Genomic DNA, 26,518 nt, shown 5'->3' on the forward strand with positions numbered 1-26,518 from the left:
GTGTAGATCACTTTATTTTCAGCTCTATACCTTGAGGTCAGTTCTCTTATGTATACATTTCAGAGTGAGTCACAAATTCTTTTGGAGAAAGAATGTAAAAAATATGTCCAATTTGTCAACAATTGCAGTCGTGGCCAAAAGTTTTGAGATTGACAAAAAGTTTGGTTTTCATAAAGTTTGCTGCTTCAGTGTTTTTAGATCTTTAGTCAGATATAACTATGGTTACTGAAATACAATTATCAGCATTTCACCAGTTTTTTACACTTTTATTGAGAAATTCTGGGCCTAATCCAGACTGATTGCAAACAATTCTTGTCTAAACAGTGCTCGGACTTTTGTCACAATTTTTGAGTTTTTGTTTGTCCACCCGCTTTTTGAAGATTGACCACAGGTTCTCAATTTGACTGATGGGAGTTTCTTGGTTATGGAACCAAAATTTCAATGTTTTGTTCACGGAGCCACTTGGTTATCACTTTTGCCGTATGACCTGGTCTCCATCATGCTGGAAAAAGCATTGTCCATCACCAAATTGCTCCTGGAACTTTGGGAAAAGTTGTCTTGGAGGATGATTAGATCCCATTCATTATTCATGCAGTGTTCTTAGGCAAAATTGTGAGCGACTAGAATAATAATAAATATTCGCGCTTGGCTAATAGACTAGGGTAGGACACAAAGATGGTTGAGTAAGAATATGTACTATAATAGTTTTTATTAAAATTAATTGAAAAAAGGGGGTAGTGATGCTCATGCTTCAATATATGTGATGCACTGGAGTAATCCCCATCAAGATAATCAATGATGGAGGTTCTGACATAGGTAGCCTGTAAGCTATGTCACATAATTGGTTATCCCCTAAAAAAGAGAGAAAAGTGTATCTCTAATTATAAGAGCGAATGAGCAATGGCACAGAATCACATGAGCAGTATATAAGGGTACCTGTATCCATCAAAGAAGGAGATGGCAGTATGTAGAGGCGTGTTCAGCTGCATTGTAGCTAAGCTGATCGATAAATGTGAGAGTTAGTACATATGCAAGATGATCAACCGCTGGAGGATACCCGTATGAGAGTTTACCTTGTTAGAGTGGGGTCAGGTCTTGCTAATTTACCCCTCCGACTTCCCGGATCAGCTGCAATGGAGCCAGCAGGCTTGTGCTTGCAGGTGAGTAGTCCGCTGTTTGAGTGTTCACAGTGGCTGCGGAGGAGGTGGAGAACGTAGTCCCGGCCGGTGACTAGCAATCCTCGCAGCTCTTCCGAACATTGGCGCGCTTGAGTTGGCGCAGACCGGACCTGCATGACGTCAGGTCATGTGGTGTCACGTGTTTAGTACCGATACAGATGGCTATAAGGAGCAAAAAAACGCGTTTCAGACATCAGTCAGTTTCCTTCATCATGGTTGGTCCTATAGTGGCATGTGATCCTTTTTATACATAACTGATGTCATACAAAAGTCAGTCATTTAAAGCAAACAGCTCTATTTCACTGTTCAGACCTTTTGGTCTTAATATGTCCAGTAAAAAAATCCATCTGCTTTCAGCACAGGACATTGGTTTAATACAATTCCCTTGGCACCAATGTTTATGAATGATTTCAATGCCCGTCACCTGTATGCCATCGATCAAACCCCCGTGTTTTTCTAAACCCCTGGTCAACCTGAAGCTACAATCATTTAAAGAACTAGGAGCCATGAAGGCCCCAGTGTCCAGGGATAGTGGTAGTGACTCGCCCAGGGGGGATATATGGGGGAAACTCGATATCCGGGCCTTTACCTCCTTGGGATGTCGCTTCAGTCGGTTCCCGTGCCCGTCCTCTGGGTCACTCTTTAAAAGGTGTTTTAGTGTTTTTGTTAACAGCTTGTCTCGTGACGCCACCTGTGGTTTCTGGTAATAGTTACCAGCGCTGCTGCAGACCTCCGGGGATGATGGGATGGCAGCTGGGATGTTTCTGCTCCCCACAGGCGAGGCGGGCCCCCCGGGTCAGAGTTCATAGATGGGATGCAGGTGAGAGATGGCCCGGTCGGGTCAGGGGGAATGACGGACACGCACACAGGGGATTCGCTTCCGTACCTTTACTGGTGTAACGGCAGGTATAGTCCAGGGTGCTTGCTAGGAAGGGTGCACTTCAGGACTCTACCGGGTATAAGGCCTCCTGATCCATTTCTTCCCCTCTCTAAGCTTCTGGCCCGCCTGGAACTTGGCCTAGCTTCTATGTTGTGTTGCTCTCTCACCTGACCGCTTGGTAGTAGGAATTTTCCTTGGCAACCACTATCCCTGGACGCCGGGGCCTTCGTGGTGCCTAGTCCTGTTACTGATGGTAGCTTCAGGATGATCAGGGGTCTGGAAGCCTCCTGGTATGCCGGTTGTCCCTACTGGGTGTAGAGAACCTTGTAGGCGCGGACCCGGTGTCCGGATTGTGTCTTGGGGTGAGCCTGTGATGCTCCTCTGCCCCCTCAACTCCTCTCTCCTCTTGCCTCGGCCACACTCCGGGCCCTCAACACACACAGCAGCTCACGTGCGGCTCTCAGACTGCTCTCTGACTAAAAAGACTCGCTGCCTAACTCCACCCTCCATATATATATCCCTAACAGGGCTCCCTCTGGTGGTCTGTGGTGGAAGGGTTGAGGTGTCTGTTTGCAGTGAGGGCCTCTTGTGGAGAAGTCCATCCATGCACCCTTTTGGGTCCTTTTGTACCTGTAGTAGCAGGGTGCCACATTCCCCCCTAGTACAATTCAGTACTCCTGGACAAAAAGTAACAATAGTAATAACAATAACAACAATGTTACAGTAAGTCCTGTCACCAGGTGTCCATTTCACGGATGAAGGTGTAACGAGTAGCATGAGGGACCCGCCTGAAAACCCCCAACGTAGGCCCTGGGCGTGGCTACAGGGCATAAGTGATCCAGGTCTTGCACCACGTCTTCGGCCACGCCAAACGGGTTTTTGTTCTGTGGTCTTTTTATGAAACAAATAAGGGGGCACTTTGATAAGTGCAACTATTTACAACAAAGTTTTTCGGTTATCCACCGTCCATAACCTACAGTCTTTATGCCCTTACGGGTAACTAAATGAGCACATTATAACAGTAGGCAATACCCAACTGGGTAACTATTTACAATATAGGCATTTTGTATTTATTCCCTATACCTGGCAGGGATTTGGCCTTGTGTGCTGCGTGTGGACCTTTGTAGCACTTTCCTTCTGAGGCTACAGGGCCCACAATTCCGGCACCACCTTTCTATGGAACTCCGCATTCCAACCCAATAGAATCGGTCCTTCAGCAGGGTTTCCAGATTCTTCCAGCCAAAGTGACCTGCTTGGTCGTAGTAGGCCTCTAACACTATCTGGATATCCGTCCTGGGTACAACAATCTGCCACACCATTTCATGGGTTCTGGGGTTGACATACCTTCTGCACATCTTTTCTCTGTAGATGAACAGCCGGCTTCTCTCATTCCACAGGTGCTTGGCTTGTGGAGGAGCATCCTTCTCCAGGTGAGAACCTTCTTGGGTTATCAGTCCTTTGATGAGGCTGACGACCGGGTCACTGTCCTGGGTCACCTTCCAACTGTGATGAGGTAAAGGATTTAGCATCTTACCATGACGTCTTCTGGAGGCGTGTTGCTCGTGGACCATTCCGCTTCTGTGGAAAGCAGGTAATTCAATTTCTTCGAGATCATCCACTTCATCCTCGGTGTCCGACTGGTGGGGCATTCTTGACAGGGCATCAGCATTGGTGTTCTTGTGACCTGCCCGGTACTTGATTGTGAACTGGTAATTTGACAATCTGGCCACCCAACGCTGTTCCATGGCTCTCAACCTGGCTGTCTCCAGGTTTGTCAACCCGGTTATTGTCGGTAAAGGCTGCGAATTTAGTTGAGGCTAGGTAATGCTTGAATCTTTCAGTGATAGCCCAGACCAAGGCCAGGAGCTCCAGCTTGAAGGAACTGTAATTCTCCGGGTTCCTCTCAGTAGGGCGAAGCCTATGCCAGTAGGAAGCTATTACCTTTTCTCTACCGTTTTGCTTCTGGGACAACACAACTCCCAGTCCCTCGTTGCTGGCATCGGTGTACAACAGGAAAGGTTGGCTGTAGTCGGGGTAAGCCAGGATTTCCTCACCGGTTAGGACTTCCTTCATTAATGCAAAGGACTCCGACTGCTCTTTGCCCCACTGGAATAGGGGATTTTTACCTCTTTTGGACTGTGCTACCAGGAGGTCTTGTAAAGGTGCTGCCTTTTTGGTATAGTCCTTAATGAACCTCCTGTAGTACCCGACCAGTCCCAGAAATTGACGTACTTGTTTGAGGTTCCTTGGTTCAGGCCACTTCTGGATGGCAGTGACCTTCTCCGGGTCTGGTGCTACTCCCTCTAAGCTGACCACGTGTCCCAGGTACTGAACCTTCTGTTTGAGCAGGTGGCACTTGGAAGGTTTTAGTTTCATCCCATACTGGGACAATGCCTCAAATACCTCCGCCAGGTGCTTTAGATGGTCTTCATACATCCTCGAGTACACGATAACGTCATCCAGGTATAGCAGCACTGTCTCAAAGTTCCGGTGTCCCAAGCAACACTCCATCAACCTCTGGAACGTTCCGGGTGTTTTGCAGAGTCCAAATGGCATGCTGTTGAATTCGCATAATCCCATCGGGGTGTTGAAGGCAGTCTTCTCCAGGTCTTCTTCAGCAACAGAGACTTGCCAGTACCCGCTAGTGAGATCCAATATAGAGAAATAATTGGCAGATTTTAGTGCAGGCAGGGATTCCTGTATACGGGGCAAAGGGTATGCATCTTTATGTGTTATTCGATTGATTTGTCTATAATCTCCACACATCCTCATTCTACCGTCCTTCTTTCTGACCAGGACCAGGGGAGCTGCCCAGAGGCTACAGGTATCCCTTACTACCCCTGCCTTTTTTCATGTCATGCAACATTTCTTTGGCTTTTTGGTAATGTGCTGGTGGTATGGGTCTGTAACGCTCCTTAATGGGTGGATGGTTACCGGTGGGTATGTGGTGTTGTACCCCTTTAACCCTTCCAAAATCAAGTGGGTGTTTACTAAACACCTGCTCATATTCCTGAACCACTCTGTAAACACAGTGTTTCTGATGGACAGGAGTGTCGTCAGTCCCAACATGGAGCTGTTGACACCATTCCTCCAGCTGAGCTTCGGAGTCATTGTCCTCCACTGTATCCGGTGGGGTCAAGGATTCCACTGTGTGTATGGCATCATTATTCACAGTATACAGTCTGGCAACAGTGGCTTATCGTGGCAATTTAACTTCCTTCTCCCCACAATTTAGGAGGTGTACGGGCACCCTTCCATTGTGTACATCAACTACCCCTCTAGCAGTTAGGAGTGTAGGTCTGTGCTCTGAGTTGATGGGCTCTACTATCGCCTGGTAGTTCTGTCCCTTGAGACCTAGTGCTGCCCTACACCAAATCAGCATTTCACTCAATGGGGGAATCACAATGGGTATCGGGTCTGTCACCCGTACATTACCAATCTCACCATCTGTTAGCTTTACCTGTTGCTGGTACAGGAGGGCACGAATTTCCTTCTGGAACACCTTCCTCTGCCCTGGTTTGGCAGTGTCAGCAATCTGTTGGAGTAAAAACAACACTTCTCCCAAACAGTTACCAACAACATTTGTATCAAGTATCATATATGGATTTGTATCACCAGGGTTGGATTCTATGACAATCAGTCCTTGGTCCTTTAGTTCCACTCTCCCCACCTTCACTGTCACGTCTTTAACCCCTAAAGAGGAAGGCCATTGGAGGCATACACAGAGAGATTTGCGGCTGGCGGGTGGAGTTCATCTATGGACCAGTACCTTTTGTAGAGGACATCAGGTATGATGGTTACCTGTGAGCCGGTGTCCAGTAGTGCAGGTGTTGCTATGCCATCCAGCACGATGGACAGGAAAGGCCTTCCTCCTACAAACCGGTCGTACCAGCTTGATGGGCCTGGTTGATATACTCCTGGGTGTCGGCCCTTGGCCCCAGGGTTAGCCTGTTTAAAGGACCGATCCGCGCTGTGTGGCCTGTCTTGTGGCAGCGGTAGCAGATGAGCTCTCTTGGAGGGCGACGTTGGTCGTTGGTCCTCCCACGGGGTGGCGTTGTCCTCCTTCTCCTCATCCAGGGGACATCCTCCGGACTGTCGGCGGGTAGGATCCTTCCATCCGGCTCGGGCTCCGCCTGTAGCTGCAGGGCGCTCAGGACAGTGGTCAGGGTTTTTACTTAGCTGACGCACTTCAGAGCGCAGGCTGTCCAGCTCATTAGGGGGCGCTGTTTGCACTTTTGTCTCATCCGCTAATGAAGGGGCAGTGAGTGTTGTGGCCATTGGGGTGGCCCCACCCTGGTAATCCTGGATAGCAGTATCTGATGTTTCCAGGGGCTGAAGGCCCTTAATGGCCATGTCCTTCAGGGTGTCAAAGGGGGCATTTGGATGATCGAAGGCCCACCACCATACAGTTCTGCTCTCCTCCTGGGACCTCAACCCCCAGATGAATTGTTCCGTCAGCATTTTGTTCTCATCATGTATGCTTGCCGGACTAACCTGTTTCAGGGCCCGCAGGGCTTCCTGTAAGCGCCAGGCATAGTCCCGGATACTGTCCTCAGGTTTCTGGGTACAGTGGTAGAACCTCATCCAAAGATCTGTCTCGGTGCGATTTTTCAAAGACAGTTTGCAGTCTCTTAAATATAATGAATACCGATTCCTGGTCTGCGGCTGGCCAGGTTTCAACTTCCCGCTCTGCGGCACCAGTCAATTGTCCCAGCACAACAGAAGCTCTCTGTTTACCAGTCATTGAGTACATGTCCAATACACCGCATATTTTCCTTTTGTATCCAGACAAGGTGTCTGGTTTGCCATCATACTGGGGAAGCCATTTCGCTCCGGGGATATATGGCAGGGCAATGGGTATTAATGGAGTCACGACCCCTGCTGGTGGGGTGGCCGCTCCGGCCAGACCAGCCTAGTTTCAGGCTGGTCAGAAGCTTCAGAGAGAGAGAGGAAGAAACAGATCAGGAGGCCTTATACCCACTCACTGGGGAGAGTCCAGAAGTGCACCTTTCCTATCAAGTACCATGGACCGTACCTGCCGTCTACACCAGTAAAGGTACTAAAGCGAACCCCCCTCCCCCCAGTGTGCGTGTCTGTTATTCTCCCCTGACCCGGCTGGGCCACCTCTCACCTGCATCCCTTCCATCAACTCTGCCCCGGGGGCCCGCTCCGCCTGTGGGGAGCAGAAACATCCCAGCTGCCATCCCATCACCCCCGGAGGTCTGCAGCAGCGCCGGTAACCATTACCGGGAACCACAGGTGACAAAACTGTTAACAATCCCCTTTTTTAAAGAGTGACCCCAGGGTACGGGCCCGGGAGCCGACTGCCGTGACATACCATAGAAGGTCAAGGCCTGGGTACCGAGCTTCCCCCAATATCCCCCATGGGCGAGTCCTTCTCCACCTCCTCTGCAGCCACTGCGAACACCCAAACAGCGGACTACTCACCACCAAGCACAAGCCTGCTGGCTCCATCGCAGCTGATCCGGGAAGTCGCAGGGGTAAAGACCTGACCCCACTCTTAACAAGGTAAACTCCCATACTGGTATCCTCCAGTGGGTGATCATCTGGCATGTGTACCAACTGTCACATTTATCCATCAGCTTAGCTATAACGCAGTTGAACACACCTCTACTTACTGCTATCTCCTTTTTTGATGGATACAGGTACCCTTATATACTGCTCATGTGATTCTGTGCCATCGCTCATTCTCTCTTACAAATTAAAGATACTTTTCTCTCTTTTTTAAGGGGATAACCCATTTATGTGATATAGCTTACAGACTACCTATGTCAGAACCTCCACCATCTTGATGTGGATTACGCCAGTGCGTCGGATCTAGCTAAGCATGAGCATCACTACCCCCTTTTTTCCATGAATGTTAATAAAAACTATTATTATAGTACATATTCCTACTCAACCATCTTTGTGTCCTACCCTAGCCTATTAGCCAAGTGTGAATATTTATTATTCTTCTAGTTATTCCTCCTTGACAACTTGTGGTAGTTGTCCTAGTTGCTGCAGGTCTAATAGTTATACCTACCAGCACCCCTGCTCTAGTGTATTAAAAATTGTGAGTGAGCCCACTCCTTTGGATGAAAAGCATCCCCGCACATTGGTGGTCTCAGGATGATCATTTTTCAAGATGTACCAAACAGTCTGAAGAGGGGTTATCAGAAATGATAACTTTACCCCAGTCCTGTCCGGTCCAATCTCTGTACTTCTTGCAAAATGTCAGTCTGCCCTTGATGTGTTTCTTGGATAGAAGTGGCTTCTTTGCTGCCCTTGACACCAGACCAGCCTTTCTATGCGTGCAGATGCACTGACACCTGCCTCCTGCCATTCCTGAGCAAGCTCTGCGCTAGTGTTGAACTGAATCCTTTTGAGGAGACCATCCTGGCATTTACTGGACTTTCTAGGGCACTTTTAAGCCTTCTTCATAGCTATTGAATTTCTATCGTTGAAGTTCTTGATGATCTGATGAATGTTCGTTTGATTTGCTTTGCAATTCACCTGATCTCTTTTCATAACAATCTTAACTTAAAAGTGAGGCAGCACTCTTTGATGACCCAAATTTTTGACCATTTCAAAACGTTTGCCCGTGACTGTACAGTACGTTATAATTGACCAAACTTGCTCAGACCTGCAGAAAACCATTTACCCACAAGGTGTCACTGTCCACAATGCTGTGCTATAGTGTCACTCTGTATGTATGTATATATATATATGTATATATATATATATATATATATATATATATATAGTATATATATAATTTTTTTTTTTTTTGCTGTATCTATTTTATAATTTTATTCTACATGAAATTTCAGTACAATGTTATTGACACCTTTGTGTATTACAATATTTAATAGGGGGCGCAAAGAAATATAGTGGTCAAGACTAGGTTTTGTAATGTCATTTATTCGATTGTTATACATATAGTAAAGACTTCTTGGAGCTTCAGTATTGTTGGCAGTATAACCAGAAGATCACTCATTGCATTTCATCAACACTGACCTGATAAGTGTTAGAATTAGGAGATACAATTTTGTGGGTGTATTTTTTTTTTACTATTTCATGAAGAAAATCTGACCCAAAGGTATCAACAGTATTGGAGTAGCATGTCCCACCTAAGGCAAGGTCATCTTGTAGACCTGCTGCTTATTAGGCTGGCCAGGCACAGAGCATTGATTAGAAAATACATACTATCTGGTAGTAAAGGAAATCTGTTGGGTCTGATAGTGAAGGTCATCCTCCAGCTCATCAGATATATTTTTATCTACCCCCTTTGCCATAATAACTATGTAATTATGTGCATACTGTATGTGACTCGCCCCCTGGGCCATGGGGTACTCGAAACCAGGTCTTCTGGTGTACGGTGCTGATGGGGGTAGTAGTGGCAACCCGGTCCCGTGGCTCAGGGTGGTCAGACCAATGTTGTGGCAGCCTATTTATAGATTTGTGAATGTCCGACTACACCACCCGTGGATTGCGGTCAGGGATAACAGCCGCTGCAAGGCAGACCGCTGAGGCTGGTGTTAGTGAGCAGCACAGGAATGGTATAACTCCCCACGAGAGGAGTGTAGCCCCAGGGCAGTGTAGGTGGATGTTGGGGGTGATAGTTCCGGCCGCGATAGTCAGAATGCAGAGTCCGCTTAAACAGTTCAGGGTCTTTAGTGTAACAGATGGTAATGACCCAACAACAGTAGCGGCTAGAAGGGGGCCTGGATGTCTGAGAACACTCGGGAAGCCCCTCTGGTCAGGGTGAGTGTGTAGGCCTACCGTGCTCTCTATGCTCTTTCTGACTATTCCCCTCTTCGTGGTATAATAGTGACGCGCCCCTGGGCCTGTGTCGCGCTGCGTTGCGCACGCGGGAGCTTACCCGGAGCCGGATCTCTTGAGGGTTGTAGTCTCGTGGCGGTGACCCGGTCCGTGCCCAGGGAGTCAAACTGAGCGGCGATGTAACAGCGGTAGATGTAGGACGACTACGCCACCCGTTGAATGCACCTATGGAGCTGCCGCTGCAGGACAGTCCGCTGAGGCCGGTGGATGGATGGTGCAGCGTAGATGGTATAACCCCCAACGGGAGGGGTATGGCCTCAGGGCAGCAGATGTGGATGATGGGGGTAGCAGGAACCACTCAGAGACGGTGCGGTGTAATTCAGGGTCTTTACTGGTAACAACGATAGACCCTCCCGGAGTACTTGCTAGTGAACGGGAACTGGTCAGTCCTTGAGCAGATGGGATCTCCCCTGGCCAGGCGGAGTTGTAGGCCTCCCAAACTGACTGTACTCTTCTGGCTACCTTGCTAGAAGCGGATATAAGTAGCCCACGTCCCTGAGTGTACCGTGTGGTGCTCACCCGTATGGCCGGTGACTCGGGGCCTTCTAATGGCTTCCGCTCCACGATGGCGGTGCTGGTCCCACGCGTGTGACCGTGCCTTCGGGTTTCTGGGCCTGAGGACCTGAAATCCCCTGCCGGTCGGCTTCTGCTGCTGGGTAAGAGTTAGTCCCCACAGCCTCGGACGCCGGGTCCGGTAAGAAAGCTTCTCAGTCAGGGCGAGCTCTGCAGCTGCCAGCCCCTGACTTGTAGTAGTATTGCTCCCACTGAGCTTCTGCTGTTTCTTCCTGTGACTGTTTCTTGTCTCTACTCTCCTTGACTGACTAACCCTGCCTCAGCCCAGGGTTTATACAGGGGAAGTTCTTCCCCTCCCAAGACTGGGCAGGAGGTGTGGCATGCACAGGATCCCTGACCAAAGGACCTCCCACCTGCTCTCAGACATAATATCTCTATCACTGTGGCAACCAGACCCCTGGGGTGTCACATTCCCCCCTAGTGAAATTTAGTACTCCGGGACTAAACATATTTTAGAAAAACATAACAAGATATAACAATACAATAAAGAAACACATAAAGGTGGTCACGGCATGTCCGTAACCGGGTGCAGTCTTTGAAGAAAGCAAGGTGTCCATTTCACCAAAACAGGGAGACGTAACCAGGTAGGGGTCTGTCCTACCCCGAGTCCTTAACAGTCTCTAGTCCATCCTGGGTTACGCTCCAACTATGTACAAGGATTCCCGGTAAATCCACCAAGGATTCCTAAAAATAACTGGAAACACAAAATTATACACAAGCAACAATACACAGATAAACATAAATAAAACAATTTATACACTTCAAATCCTCCAGCGTGCGGGTAACTGGCCCCTAGTGGCCCTAGTGGACCTACGGAGCTGACTGTCTGGCCCTGAACTACAGGGTGTAGGAGCTGTCAAGGGTAAACTGGGCAGCTGTCTACCGGCTCTTTGGCTCACTAGGGATATGGCAGGCTCACTGCAAGCAGAGGGTTGATCCTCCTGGTCTGCGGGTGTGGGGTCTTCTGCCTCCTGGACCGGCTGTTCTTCCAGCTCTACCTGTTGCTCCGTAGGTGCTTGGGATGCTGGTTGGAGGAAGGTGAGTACGGGTACCACAGCTGCACCATCGACTTGAGTCCAAGACCGAGGGAAGTCCCCGAGCACAGTACTAACCATATCTTCCCTTTCCTCTACGGGTCGATGGTCTTCTTGTTCCTCTTCAGGGTTCCTCAGTTGTTCGGGACACTTCTTCAGGTGGTCCCGGGATACAATGGCTGTAGTTTCCCCTCCGTCTTTACTGATGGTACAAACCTTCGGGTTCTCGTGGCTTGAGGGCAGTACGGTGTACGGGTCCTTCTCCCACTGGTCGTCCAACTTGTGGAGCCGTCTCTTCCTCTTCAAGACCTGCTCTCCGGGTACCAGGGGAACAGCGGGAGCATACTGGTTGTAAGTTTTCTCTTGTCTTTCCCTAGCCTGACAGAGACTTCGCTCCACGCTCTCCTGTACTCTCCGGTACTGCTGCTGCCTCTCTGTGTCCCAGTCTGCTTCTGGTGAAGTGTCCTCGGGTGTCAGGACTCCCATTTCCAGGTCAACAGGTAACTTACCAGGTCTTGCCCTCATTAGGTAAGCCGGGGTACAGTTGGTGGAACCTACCGGGATGTGGTTGTATAGGTCCACCAGATCGGGCAGCTTCTCAGGCCACAGACTGCGTTCTTCCAGGGGCAACGTTTTCAGAAGATCCATTACCACCTGGTTCATTTTCTCACAAAGTCCATTAGTTTGCGGATGATAGGGTGTCGTCCTTATCTTCCGGCAGCCATACAGAGTGCAGAATTCTTGGAAGACCTCCGCTTCAAAGGCAGGTCCCTGGTCTGTCAACACTTGGTCCGGGTACCCGTGTGGACGGCAGAAATGCTGCTGGAAGGCTCTAGCTGCTGTTCGAGCGGTTAAGTCCTTGACGGGGACGACAACCAAGAACCGGGAGTAGTGATCCACGATGGTTAGTGCGTAGACGTAGCCACTTCTGCTTGGGGTCCGTTTTACATGATCCAAGGCTACCAGTTCCAACGGCTGCCGGGTGACGATGGACTGCAGGGGAGTCTTCTGGCTGGCACGATCCTTCCTTCTTAGGTTGCACGGGCCACAGTCTCTGCACCACTTCTCAATGGTTCCCCTCATGCCTACCCAGTGGAATCGCTCGCGCAGCAGGAACTCCAGCTTCTTCCACCCGAAGTGTCCAGCTCCGTCGTGGTATGCCTCCATCACCATGGCTGCGTCTCTTCGTGGCACCACTACTTGCCAGAGTAGTTCATGCGTCCGGGAGTTAACCATTCTGCGGCACAACTTCCCCTTGTAAAGGAACAGTCGACTCCTCTCTGCCCATAGTTGTTTGGCTTCCTCCGGAGCGTCTGGTTCAAGGCAAGCCTCCGGGCGAGTCAGCATCTCCTTCACCAGTCGGACGGCAGGGTCGCTGTCTTGCGTTTCCGCCCAGTTGTAGTGAGGTAAGGGGTTCAACGTAGCAGCCTGCTTACTCCTTACCCGGTGGGAGTACTGGATAGTCCCATGACGGTGGAATGCAGGGAGTTCAACTTCTTCCAGTCCCTCCGGATCTTCTCCTTCGTCCGGCAGGTTGGGCATCCTGGACAGGGCGTCCGCGTTGGTATTGGAGCGTCCGGCCCGGTATTTGATTGTGAACTCGTAGTTGGACAGACGGGCCATCCACCTCTGCTCCAGGGCACCGAGTCTTGCCGTGTCCAGGTGTGTCAACGGGTTGTTATCCGTGTACACGGTGAACCGGGAAGAAGCGAGGTAATGCTTAAAGCGCTCGGTGACTGCCCATACTACGGCCAGGAACTCTAGCTTAAATGAGCTGTAATTCTCGGGATTCCTTTCGGTGGGTCGCAGCTTTCGGCTGGCGTAGGCGATTACTCGTTCCTTCCCCTGCTGGATCTGGGACAGTACGGCTCCTAGCCCGATGTTACTGGCGTCGGTGTAGAGGATAAAGGGCTGGCTATAATCCGGGTACGCCAGGATTTCGTCCCCCGTGAGGGCCATCTTCAGCTGGCGGAAGGACTCTTCTTCCAGCTCCTCCCATTTGAAGGGCGGCTTCTGGTTCTTGGCCTTCCGGGACTGGCCTATCAGGAGGTCCTGCATAGGTGCTGCCTTTTTGGTGAAACCGGGAATAAACCTTCGGTAGTAGCCTACCAACCCGAGGAACTGCCGCACTTCTTTTACGCTGGAGGGGCTTGGCCATTCCTTAATTGCGGTGATCTTATCAGGGTCGGGAGCCACTCCGTCAGCGCTCACCACGTGTCCCAGGTACTGCACCTTTGGCTTCAGGAGGTGACACTTGGAGGGTTTCACCTTTAGGCCGTAACTCGCCAGAGCTTCGAACACTTCCGCCAGGTGTTTCAGGTGGTCCTCATACGTCTTGGAATATACGATGACATCGTCCAGGTACAACAGGACCGTCTCGAAGTTTCTGTGGCCCAGACAACACTCCATTAGTCGTTGGAAGGTTCCTGGTGCGTTGCAGAGTCCGAACGGCATGCAGGTGAACTCACTAAGTCCCATCGGGGTGGTGAATGCGGTCTTCTCCCGGTCCGCCTCTGCTACAGGAACCTGCCAGTACCCGCTAGTGAGATCCAAGGTAGAGAAGAAGTTAGCAGATCTTAAAGCAGCCAATGACTCCTCTATCCTTGGTAAGGGGTACGCATCCTTGTGTGTGATACGGTTGATTTTCCGGTAATCTACACACATCCTCATGGTGTTGTCTTTTTTTCTGACTAAGACTAGTGGAGCTGCCCAGGGGCTACAGCTATCCCTGATTACCCCAGCCTCCTTCATGTCTCTAAGCATCCCCTTGGCATGTTGGTAGTGTGCAGGGGGTACGGGTCGATACCTCTCTTTTATGGGAGGATGGTCTCCCGTGGGGATGTGGTGTTCTACCCCCTTGACTCGCCCGAAGTCTAACGGGTGTTTACTAAACACTCTCTCGTACTCTTGAACCACCCGATAGACTCCCTGTTTCTGATGTGAGGGAGTGGAGTCAGTACCCAAATGTAGTTGCTGACACCAGTCCTCCTTTGTTTTCTTAGAGCCATTACCTTCCTCCGGGTGAGATGGAGGCAAGGGTTCCACAGATTGTATAGCATTTTGGTTAATGGTATATAATTTGGCTAGCGTGGCATACCGGGGCAGGTACACTTCCCTCTTCCCAATATTGATTATGCGAACGGGCACCCTCCCATGGCGTACATTAACCACCCCCCGTGCTGTCAAGATGGTGGGCCTACTGTCTGAGTAAACTGGTTCTACCATTGCCTGGTAATCTCTACCTCTCAGACCAATAGCTGCCCGGCACCAAATCATCATTTCACTTTTTGGGGGCATGGCAATAGGAAAAGGGTCACACATTCTTACGCTACCAATCTCACCGCCGGAGAGTTCCACCTGTTGCCGTCGCATCAGTGCCCGGATCTCTTTCTGGAGCACCCGCTGCTCGCCGGAGCTGGCGTTCTTGGCAACCTGCTGTAAAAGGAAAATCACCTCTGCAAGACAATTTTCAATTACATTAGTTCCTAGAGTTATTTTTGGGTGACTCTCATGTTTGTCAATATCTACAATGATCAGTCCCTGTGCTGCCAGTTCGACTCTACCGATTTTGATGGTCACCTCTTTAAATCCGATCTGTGGCACGGGCTGGCCATTGCTGGCGATGATACTCAAGTCGTCGTCAGGGTAGCGGGTAATATCCGAGTCATTCCAGTACTGCTTAAAGAGCACGTACGGGATGGTGGTGACCTGTGACCCGGTGTCCAGTAGGGCACTCATGGGAATGCCATCCAGTACCACAGGCAAGACTGGACGTCCTCCCACATATCTGTCGCGCCAGTTCGATGGGCCTGGTGATCTTTTTCCTGGGGGTTGGCCCTCTACCCCAGGTTGTGCCCGTTTAAAGAACAGTACCTTGCCATATGTCCGGGTTGATTGCAGCGGCGGCAGATGGGTCGTCCGTCTTCGCTGTATCGGTCACTGGGTCTTCCTCTGGCCGGTGGGGTCCTCCTTGGTCGACGCCACGGGATGTCCTCCGGTCCGGATGCCAGCTGGATCTTCCCTGGGGTGGAAGCCTGTAAAGACTGCACAGTTCGGGTTAGCGCAGCAACGCTCTTAGCTAGCTCTTGGACCTGATGGTGTAGGTCTGGAGCCGGGTCATTGTCCAAAGCCTGCGCATCAGCTCCCACAGGCCCTGCCGACAAGGGCGCCGCCTCCTGGTGGTAAGTGATAGCTGGGCGCCTGTGGGTCACAACGCCACCCGGTGCCGGTTCTCGGAGCACCCGGATGGCTCTGTCCTTGAACTGTGCAAAGCCCAGATGGGGATCCTGTAAGGCCATTGCCCGCAACTGGGTTCGGTGGGTATTACAATACAGTCCCTCTATAAACTGTTCGGTCAACAGCCTGTCCTCGTTTCCCACTCCATCAGGGTAGGTCTGCTTAATGGCCCTCAGGGCCTCTTGTAGGTTTAGTGCATAGTCCTTTATACTCTCATGCGCTCGCTGCTTGCACCCGTAGAATCTAAGCTTAATCTCGGCTGAGGTGCGGATATCAAAGGTGTCCTTCAGCCGGGTTAGTATCCCTGCGACAGTCTTCCTCCCAGGTGGCCAGGATTTTACTTCCCTTTTGGCTGCCCCGGTTAGTTGGGCCACCAGGATGCTCACTTTTTGCTCTTCTGTGAGGGGGTACACCTGGAAGAGGCTATCCAGCTTTTCTCTAAAGTCATGCAGGGTATGTGACTCCCCTGAGTACTGGGGTAGCCAAGCTGCTCCCGGGATATAGGGCATGGTGAAGGGCATAACTGCAGCAGCGGTAGCGCTGGCGGGGGTTGAGGCAGTGAAGCTCTCCTCCGTATCCGACATCTTCCTCCCCCCTAGTGGACCGTGGCCTACCTTGCGATGATCCTCTTCCGTAGGCCGCGGCTCCGCAGTGGATCGTCAGGGTTGAGGACCTTCCGTCGCGCTCCTGTGACGTCGGCGTCTGCTGGGCTCCTTCCAGGACCTTACGCAACGTCCGGACGTGAGGCGGGGCTTCAGTTCTCGCGCGCTTTCGGAGTCCACGCCCCTCTTCTTCCCGCGCGGCGTCCTCAAGATGGCGTCCAATGGCGGGAAAACTCCACGGATGGCGGGAAGAAGGCAGAAGATGGCGCCGGATGGCGGGAAACTTCACAGATGGCGGGAAGAAGGCAGAAGATGGCGCCGGATGGCGGGAATCTTCACCACAGGTAAGTTTGAAAAGTCTCTTTTTCAGGCACGCAGTACCCGGTGGTTGCGGGCACGAAATCCTGCCGACTACGCCAAAGTTGACGCGCCCCTGGGCCTGTGTCGCGCTGCGTTGCGCACGCGGGAGCTTACCCGGAGCCGGATCTCTTGAGGGTTGTAGTCTCGTGGCGGTGACCCGGTCCGTGCCCAGGGAGTCAAACTGAGCGGCGATGTAACAGCGGTAGATGTAGGACGACTACGCCACCCGTTGAATGCAGCTATGGAGCTGCCGCTGCAGGACAGTCCGCTGAGGCCGGTGGATGGATGGTGCAGCGTAGATGGTATAACCCCCAACGGGAGGGGTATGGCCTCAGGGCAGCAGATGTGGATGATGGGGGTAGCAGGAACCACTCAGAGACGGTGCGGTGTAATTCAGGGTCTTTACTGGTAACAACGATAGACCCTCCCGGAGTACTTGCTAGTGAACGGTAACTGGTCAGTCCTTGAGCAGATGGGATCTCCCCTGGCCAGGCGGAGTTGTAGGCCTCCCAAACTGACTGTACTCTTCTGGCTACCTTGCTAGAAGCGGATATAAGTAGCCCACGTCCCTGAGTGTACCGTGTGGTGCTCACCCGTATGGCCGGTGACTCGGGGCCTTCTAATGGCTTCCGCTCCACGATGGCGGTGCTGGTCCCACGCGTGTGACCGTGCCTTCGGGTTTCTGGGCCTGAGGACCTGAAATCCCCTGCCGGTCGGCTTCTGCTGCTGGGTAAGAGTTAGTCCCCACAGCCTCGGACGCCGGGTCCGGTAAGAAAGCTTCTCAGTCAGGGCGAGCTCTGCAGCTGCCAGCCCCTGACTTGTAGTAGTATTGCTCCCACTGAGCTTCTGCTGTTTCTTCCTGTGACTGTTTCTTGTCTCTACTCTCCTTGACTGACTAACCCTGCCTCAGCCCAGGGTTTATACAGGGGAAGTTCTTCCCCTCCCAAGACTGGGCAGGAGGTGTGGCATGCACAGGATCCCTGACCAAAGGACCTCCCACCTGCTCTCAGACATAATATCTCTATCACTGTGGCAACCAGACCCCTGGGGTGTCACATTAGCCCACGTCCCTGAGCGTGCCATGTATTCTCGCCCGTATGGCTTCCAACTTGGGCTCCTTTTACCTCTGGCCTCTCTTGGCTTTGCTGGTCCCTTCTGTTGTGGCGGAGCCTCCGGGCTTCTTAGGCCAAGGCACATGAAATCCCTCGCGGATTGGTTCTTTGCTGCTGGACTTAGTCTTTACAGCATTGGACCTCAATGTCCGGTTAGATGGTTCTCCCTCTCTGCCAGGACAGGCTCTCTGCGCCGTATGTCCCTGGCTAGCAGTTCCTCCACTGCCTCACGACCTCCTCAGCTTGCTGCTGACCCTTACTCTCTGGGACTAGACTCGGTCAGGGTCTCAGGTCTCCCAGGTCTCTCTAACCCTGCCCCCAGTTCCAGCTTTTATAGGGCAGCCTGCTCCCCCTACTGGCCTGGGACAGGAGGTGCTGCATGCTAATTGTCCCTAACCAGGGAACCTCCCTCCTGCTCTCAGACACAGCCTTTATTATTTGTGGTATCCAGGCCTGGGGTGACACATATGCCATCTTCCATTCCTAGCATGGCTCAGACACTTTTGCACCTTGTGACTGCAATTGTGACTAGCTGGCTCGCATCATGACTTAGGTGTGGACCGGTAGTAACTTTCTCAATGCAAATCTTTATAAGCCTCAAATCTGAGCCTCATAGACTTAAATTGATAAAATGACTTCCAGGCCATACAGGAGATACTGTGTGAACTAACTAGTCAGAACTGCAATCATGTGATGCAAAAATGGATCTGAGCAGTGCTGAGAATGGAAGTGATCTGAAAGTATTTTAAAACATGTACTAGGCACATAATAACTATAGCGAAGGGGGTAGAGAATAGAAAAAAAATTGCCGGAGTACTACTTTAACTCATTTATTCAGTTAAGGCAAATCAAAATGAGACCGACGTCTGGGCATTGCTTTACTCCACCTTACAAATGTCATCTTGGACATGCGAGTCCAGTTCTTTGTTGTCTTCCTTTTTTTGCTTGTGAAGGCACTGATCTCTCCTCTCGAGATAGAGGGGTTCTGGGCAGGTTTACGCTATATTTATGGAGAAAGGTCATAGGGCCACTTTAAACTAAACCCCTTTTATGTGCATGGGGATGAGAAAAAATGAGGAATATTTATTTTTTGCATAATTTTGGCTTTGGAGGAGAATATATTTTAATTGGTGGTAAAAGTTGGACAGTTATTCAGCAAATGTCAGAGTTATCGGTGGGGCATAGTATGAAGCAGTCAAACAGCCGTATAAATTGGACCAAGGGCGAAACGCGGTGCATGGACTGGCTGGCAGCTCTCCCGACCCGAGCATGACATGTTTGTGTATTATTTTCATCTATTTCTATGCAGTTGTCACTCTCGGGTCAATTTGACTACTTATTGCCATGTGATGAACTATCCCCAGATAACCTCCAGCCCCAAAAGGGCCACGTGGGATTACACAGAAGTACTCTCTAAAAAAAACGCACCTCTTGTCCTTCGGCTGTGAGGCATTTCAGCCCATCCCTATTCTAGTGAGTTGAGTTCTATTGCTGTACTAGTCTGAGCCCATGGACACGAATGATGTTCAGGTATTTTTTTTCTCTAATTTAAGAAGACCTCTTTTTAATACAGAAACATTTATTGATAATAGCATCAAGTTAAAAATATACTTTCTACAAGGAAGAGGAGAGATAATGGTGTAAACCTAAAAATGACAGTACTTAATGGGGGATATTTGTGCATACAATAACCAGATTTTAACCATTTGTCACAAAAGTCCCCTTTCCTTATTTTTAGAAGGAGAAGCTGAAGCAGATTGGCTACAAGACACCGGCCTTTCCCCTCTTATTGGAGACCAGAGTCCTACAGAAGACAACGTCTTAATCTTATCGACCCTTACACGAACACAGACCTTAGCTGTACAGCGTCGCATCGACAGCTATAACCGATCCTCTCAGAAGCGGTCCAAACAACAAACACGAGATGTCAGGGACGTGTTCAACAGAGCCAGCAAAACTGTGAGCATCCTCAACTTTTGTGATAACCCATGATATCTATAGCAAATATTATTCCATTGCCTCCAAATTCAAATACACTTATGCGGGTTTACATTTGTTGACAGCCTCCATAAATCATCTGCTGATTGACTACATGTACACTAATCTACGGTTGTTTAATGACCTGTTTAGGCAAGCTGACCTCCATTCTATGCGCACAAGATGATCATTAATATGATTGTTCTGTTCACATATAGAATATCATGTCCTCGACAGCACACCTGCTGTCTACAGAAGATAATGTGCTTCCAATACCGACGAGTAGGTGTGTGCCTATCTGTATTGACTACCTGATATTCGTGAAATTGCATTCATAGAGACTCATTCCCCTATAATCTGCCTGTCTAAATGCAGCATTAGTAAATAAAATCGCCACTGCTGTCATCACCTAGTGATCGTAAATTTTTGAATGACGTACCCTTATTATGGTCTTTGGAGGATATCGCTAGGAAATGCTATCAATCACATAAGTTGCATCCAAATGTGGCCCCTTTGAAAAAAGAGTAGTCAACCCCACCAAGCTGGGACAAAGTGACTGTTGGCCCACGGGTCCCGGAGACTATTCTCTGCCACAGCCTGCCCTGTCAATATGCAACTTGTAGGGTACCTCTTGTCTCTGAGCCTCTTTGGGTTCTCATGGCAGCTACACTATTATTTTCGCAGGTCCCAGCTGCCCTCGGCCATGGCATAATGCTCTGTGCAAAAATGGAGTATGGTCCCCAAGGTAGCAAATTCATTTTTAGTCCAAGTCCTTTTGAAAAGGGATGCCATCCTTTTATAGGACTACTGAATGTAAGCTGCAGCAACAGTATAAACTAACTTCTGCAATCAAAAATATCTTCTACTAGGATACGGGATAACTCTTCCACTTAGGAATGATACACTTGTCTGTCTTTTCCCGACCAGTCCAGTCTCTCTGTGAGGCTTGGAGGATAGCGGCACGGCGCTGCATTGAGCCCTGCATAGGCCTGTGCTGATGTTGGATTTTTCTTCTTACATCTTCATAGAGACCAGTGCCGATGGCAGGATCTGGTGCTGCTCCTATGGCAAAATGGATGCATATATCAATCAGGGATAACCGCAGTAGGGCAACATGTGGGGGACAAACTCAGAAAGCAAGAACAAACTTGAAAGGGGACATTCAGGTCATCTCTTGATCCTGACAAGGATTGATGTAGGACCTGTAATGGAGGCCATTATTATTGTCATCTAATTGATAATAAATAACTGAAGGTCTTACATTTCCTGGTGTTTGTGTATTTTCTTCAATATGATTGGTACTCATTAACATTCTGAAATAATTGCATGTTGTTAGTTTAACAATATTCGACACCTTTTTTTCGTTTTCTGTTTTCAATTTATTTCTAATCTCTTCATACAGAACATTGTTATGGAGGAGAATGGAACGGACGAAAGGAAAGGCTCAGGCGACACACATGGTTTCATGGAGAACACAACAAAATGTAAGCACCTTTTATTAATCCGTATATCATAGAATCATAGAATCATAGAATGGTAGAGTTGGAAGGGACCTCCTGGGTCATCTGGTCCAACCCCCTGCTCAAAGCAGGATTCACTAGATCATCTCAGACAGATGTCTTTCCAGCCTCTGTTTGAAGACGTCCATTGAAGGGGAACTCACCACCTCTCGTGGCAGCCTGTTCCACTCATTAATCACCCTAACTGTCAAAAAGTTTTTTCTAATATCTAATCTGTGTCTCCTCCCATTTAGTTTCATCCCATTGCTTCTAGTCTTTCCTTGTGCAAATGAGAATAAAGATGATCCTTCTACAATGTGACAGCCCTTGACATATTTGTAGACAGCTATTAAGTCTCCTCTCAGTCTTCTTTTTTGCAAGCTAAACATTCCCAAATCCTGCAACCGTTCCTCATAGGACATGGTTTGCAGACCAGTCACCATTCTGGTCGCTTTTCTCTGAACTTGCTCCAGTTTGTCTATGTCTTTTTTAAAATGTGGTGCCCAAAACTGTACACAGTATTCCAGATGAGGTCTGACCAAAGAGGAGTAAAGACCGATAATGACTTCACGTGATCTAGACTGTATGCTTCTGTTAATACATCCCAGAATTGTATTTGCCTTTTTTGCTGCAGCATCACACTGTTGACTCATGTTCAGTCTATGATCTATTAGTATACCTAAGTCTTTTTCACATGTACTGTTGCTTAGCTCTATTCCTCCCATTCTGTATATGCTTTTTTCATTTTTATTGCCCAGATGTAGTACTTTGCATTTTCCCTGTTAAAACCATTCTGTTGGTTGCTGCCCACTGCTCCAGTTTATTTAGGTCTTTTTGAATCCTCTCTCTCTCTTCTCTAGTATTAGCTATCCCTCCTAGCTTTGTGTCATCAGCAAATTTAATCAGTTTACCCTCAATTCCTTCATCTAAATCATTGATAAAGATGTTGAACAATACAGGTCCCAGGACGGAGCCCTGTGGTACCCCACTTGAGACATTCATCCAGCTGGATGTGAAGCCATTTACAACCACCCTTTGAGTCCGATCACTAAGCCAGTTATGAATCCACCTAACAGTTGCCTGGTCCATTGCATACTTGGTCATTTTTTCAATAAGGATGGTGTGAGATACTTTGTCAAATGCTTTGCTGAAGTCAAGATATACTATATCTACAGCATTTCCCTGATCCACCCAGTCAGTGATTCTGTCATAGAAGGAAATTAAGTTAGTCTGACATGACTTGTTAGTTACAAACCCATGCTGACTCTGGTTAATCACTTCATTCTTATCCATGTACTTACATACATGTTGTTTAATAATTTGTTCAAAGATCTTTCCTGGTATAGAAGTCAGACTCGCCGGCCTATAGTTCCCTGGGTCCACCTTCTTCCCCTTTTTGAAGATAGGAACAACATTTGCTCTTCTCCAGTCTTCTGGGACTTCTCCTGTTCTCCAAGAATTTTCAAAGATTATGGAGAGTGGTTCTAAAATTTCTTCTACGATCTCCTTCAGTACTCTGGGGTGTAATTCATCTGGACCTGGAGACTTGAACTCATTTATGTTAGCTAAATATTCCCTCACAATCTTTCTGTTTACAGATAACTTGGATTCCTCTATTCCTTTAAAAGGACAGTGAAGATCAGTTGATGTTACATTTTCTTTCTGAGAGAAAACAGATGCAAAATAGGAATTAAAAAGTTCGGCCTTCTCAACATCCTCTTACCATTTCTCCATTTTCATCCTGTAAAAATCCTATAGCATCTTTGACTTTTCTTTTACTTTTGACATACCCCCAAAATCCTTTTTTATTGCTTTTGACATCTCTTGCAAGCTTTAATTCATTGTCAGCTTTAGCTAACCTGATACGTGCCCTGCAGGATCTGCAGACTGCATTATAATCTTCTTTAGATATGCCTCCCTCTTTCCATTTAATAAACATTTCTTTCTTTCTTTTTAGCATGTGTTTAAGTTCTGTGTTCATCCATCCTGGTTTCCTTAAATGCTTCCCATTCTTCCTACTTTTCGGGATTGTTAATGATTGTGCTTTGAGAATCTCATTTTTAAAAATTTCCCATCCTTCCTGGACATTTTTGTCCTTAAGGACATCCAGCCATTGGATCCCTCCTATTCTCTTTCTGAGTCTCTTAAAATCTGCCTTTCTAAAATCTAACCTTGAAGTTTGAGTCTTCACATGTCTTCCTCCTCTAGTTATCCAAAATTCTATAATAGCATGATCGCTGCCTCCTAGGGTCCCAGCCACCTTTACCTCCTCAACCATTTCCTCACTGTTTATAAGGATTAGATCCAAAGTAGCAGATCCCCTTGTTTTCTCCCCTACCTTTTGGAAGATAAAGTTGTCAGCAAGAGAGGATAAGAATTTGCTTGACCTGTTAGTTTTACTTGAGAGAGATTCCCAACAAATGTCTGGATAGTTGAAATCTCCCATGACCACTACGTCATATTTTTTGGAGAACTTGGTCATTTGATACATAGAGAGTTCATCCATATCTTCAGCTTGCCCAGGTGGCCTGTAGTAAATGCCTACAATGGTGTCCTTTCCGTTGTTCTCTCCTTGTATTCTTACCCAAACAGTTTCCACAGAACTCCCAGTCTCTGAAGCTTCAATCTCTGTGCAGATATACGCTTTTCTAACATACAATGCAACACCTCCTCCTCGTTTATCAAGTCTGTTTCTTGCAAATAAGTTGTATCCTTTTAGCCTTTTATTCCAATCATGTGTATCGTCCCACCAAGTTTCAGTGATTCCAATGACATCATATTCCTTTTCCTGCATTAGTAGTTCCAATTCTCCTTGTTTGTTGCCCATGCTTTGTGCATTTGTATAAAAACATTTTAGTTTGTGATTGGTTTCTCTTCCTCCCATATTTTTATTATTTAAATTGTTTTGTCTTTGTTCTTCTTTTCCACTTCCAGTAGCAGAGATCTGAATAGTATTTGTCAGCTGTATGGCTTTTTCTGGCCTTTTGCTTCCCTTCCCACATTGTTCTAGTTTAAAGCTCTTCTGATGAGTGTAGCAAGGCGACTTCCAAATACATGTTTTCCAGTCTTCGTAAGGTGCACCCCATCTCTAGCAAGTAGTCCATAGTATAGGTAATTCATTCCGTGATCCAGAAATCCAAATCCTTGTTGACGGCACCATCGACGTAGCCAGTTGTTCACCTGTAGAATCTTATTCCACCTCATTGTTCCATGGCCATCCACTGGGAGGATGGATGAGAAGACCACCTGCGCTCCCAATTCTTTCACTTTCTTGCCTAAGTCTTCAAAGTCACTGCAGATGGTTTCCAGGTCCTTTCTTGCGGTGTCATTTATCCCCACATGTATTAGCAGGAATGGGTAGTGATCTGTAGGTCTGAAGAGTCTTGATATCCTGTCAGACACATCTTTAATATCATATATGTATGATCATGTAGAGCAGTGGGATTAGGACAATGTATAGAAAATAGGCTCTGCAGGAAAGGGATGCTAACTGGATGGTATAATATGGGGCTATTGAAGTTGCATTTTATTCTTGCTCTGGCAGAGGTGCCGTAGATCAATTTTGTATAATTAATTTCCTTTTACATTAAAGCTCCTTCCAGGTTAAAGAGTTCTGAGGCATCTAATGTCCACAACATGGACGTGGCTTATTCAGAACAAGCAGCATTTGGTCATAATGAGAATAGCAAATCAGCCTGGCAACCTGAGTCTCTACCTGTAAGTGTCTCTACTCTCTGTACATGTCTATCACATTGCACATTGCAAGGAATTGTCCTGTGATCCCATACAATCCACTCACTACGGGTTACATAGGTGACTGAAAAGAAACTTTCCATATATTCCCCCTAACTGGCACTTTAAAATGAAAGAAAATGACCTATTATGTAGAGCAGTGGTCCCCAACCTTTTTTGCACCAGGGACCGGCTTGAAGCAAGATCATTTTTCCATGGCCCAGCAAGGAGGGGGTGGGGTGGGCGGGGCTTTGGTCATATGGGGGCGGGGTAATGGAGGGATTTGGAGTTTAGTGCATACTTATCATATAGTGTAGACCAGGTCCCCGCCAGGAGCTATGCCAGGAGCCCCACATAATGTGCTGTGCCAGGAGCCGCATCACTGAGGCCCCATCACGCCCTGCAGCAGGACAGGGCAGCTGTCCTGACAGCTGCTGTTCAGCTGCATTTACTTCATCCCAGGGGCGGACACAGACTGTAGTGGGCCCCTGTGCAAGAAATTTTTGGGGGCCCCCCCCCGCCCTTCATAAGGCAACAAAGTTATGTAAACATAACCCCCCCATGTGCATCTCTCACCCCCCATGTGCATCTCTCACCCCCCCATGTGCATCTCTCACCCCCCCATGTGCATCTCTCACCCCCCCATGTGCATCTCTCACCCCCCCATGTGCATCTCTCACCCCCCCATGTGCATCTCTCACCCCCCCATGTGCATCTCTCACCCCCCCATGTGCAGCTCACCCCCCTCCGTGCATCTCTCACCCCCCTCCGTGCATCTCTCACCCCCCTCCGTGCATCTCTCATCCCCCTCCGTGCATCTCTCATCCCCCTCCGTGCATCTCTCATCCCCCTCCGTGCATCTCTCATCCCCCTCCGTGCATCTCTCATCCCCCTCCGTGCATCTCTCATCCCCCCCGTGCATCTCTCACCCCCCCGTGCATCTCTCACCCCCCCGTGCATCTCTCATCTCTCCCCTCCCTCCCATGTGCATCTCTCATCTCTCCCCTCCCCCCATGTGCATCTCTCATCTCTCCCCTCCCCCCCATGTGGATCTCTCATCTCTCCCCTCCCCCATGTGCATCTCTCATCTCTCCCCTCCCCCCCATGTGGATCTCTCATCTCTCCCCTCCCCATGTGCATCTCTCATCTCTCCCCTCCCCCCATGTGCATCTCCCATTCCCCCCACTCCTAGTTAATTGTATTTAAAAAAAAATAAAACTTGTTATACTTACCCCCATGCGATCCCTGCAGAATCCTGGCGCTCGTCCAAATCGCTGACACCAGGTTCTCCTGACTTCCGGCCATGTGACGGCGCCGTCACATGACCGGAAGTCAGGGGAATCATGAAGGTGCTGCCGCAGCAGCGCAGCGCTAAGATGTTCCGGACCCGGCGCTTAGCATGCGGCCGGGGGCCCCATGAGGAGAGAGACGCACAAGAGGGGGGCTCCGAGGGGGCTCCTACCGGCCGGGCCCCATACTGGAGTCAGGGCAGT

At 48.9% G+C, this 26,518-nt stretch overlaps 1 protein-coding gene across 5 annotated transcripts in view; it reads left to right on the forward strand.

The window, feature by feature from the left end:
* Positions 1-26,518, forward strand: part of ARHGAP40 (Rho GTPase activating protein 40) — a 151,580-nt gene that overhangs the window by 99,446 nt on the left and 25,616 nt on the right. For all 5 annotated transcript variants that reach the window (XM_073683794.1, XM_073683795.1, XM_073683796.1 and 2 more), the window contains exons 3-5: positions 19,556-19,776; positions 21,197-21,278; positions 24,886-25,010. In XM_073683794.1, the coding sequence (XP_073539895.1) occupies positions 19,556-19,776; positions 21,197-21,278; positions 24,886-25,010 (428 nt within the window). The remainder of the gene's footprint in view (positions 1-19,555; positions 19,777-21,196; positions 21,279-24,885; positions 25,011-26,518) is intronic.

Source organism: Phyllobates terribilis, unplaced genomic scaffold (genome assembly GCF_046119375.1).
Source record: "Phyllobates terribilis strain yellow unplaced genomic scaffold, ASM4611937v1 Scaffold_5__5_contigs__length_657084704, whole genome shotgun sequence".
NCBI classification, from domain to species: Eukaryota; Metazoa; Chordata; class Amphibia; order Anura; family Dendrobatidae; genus Phyllobates; species Phyllobates terribilis.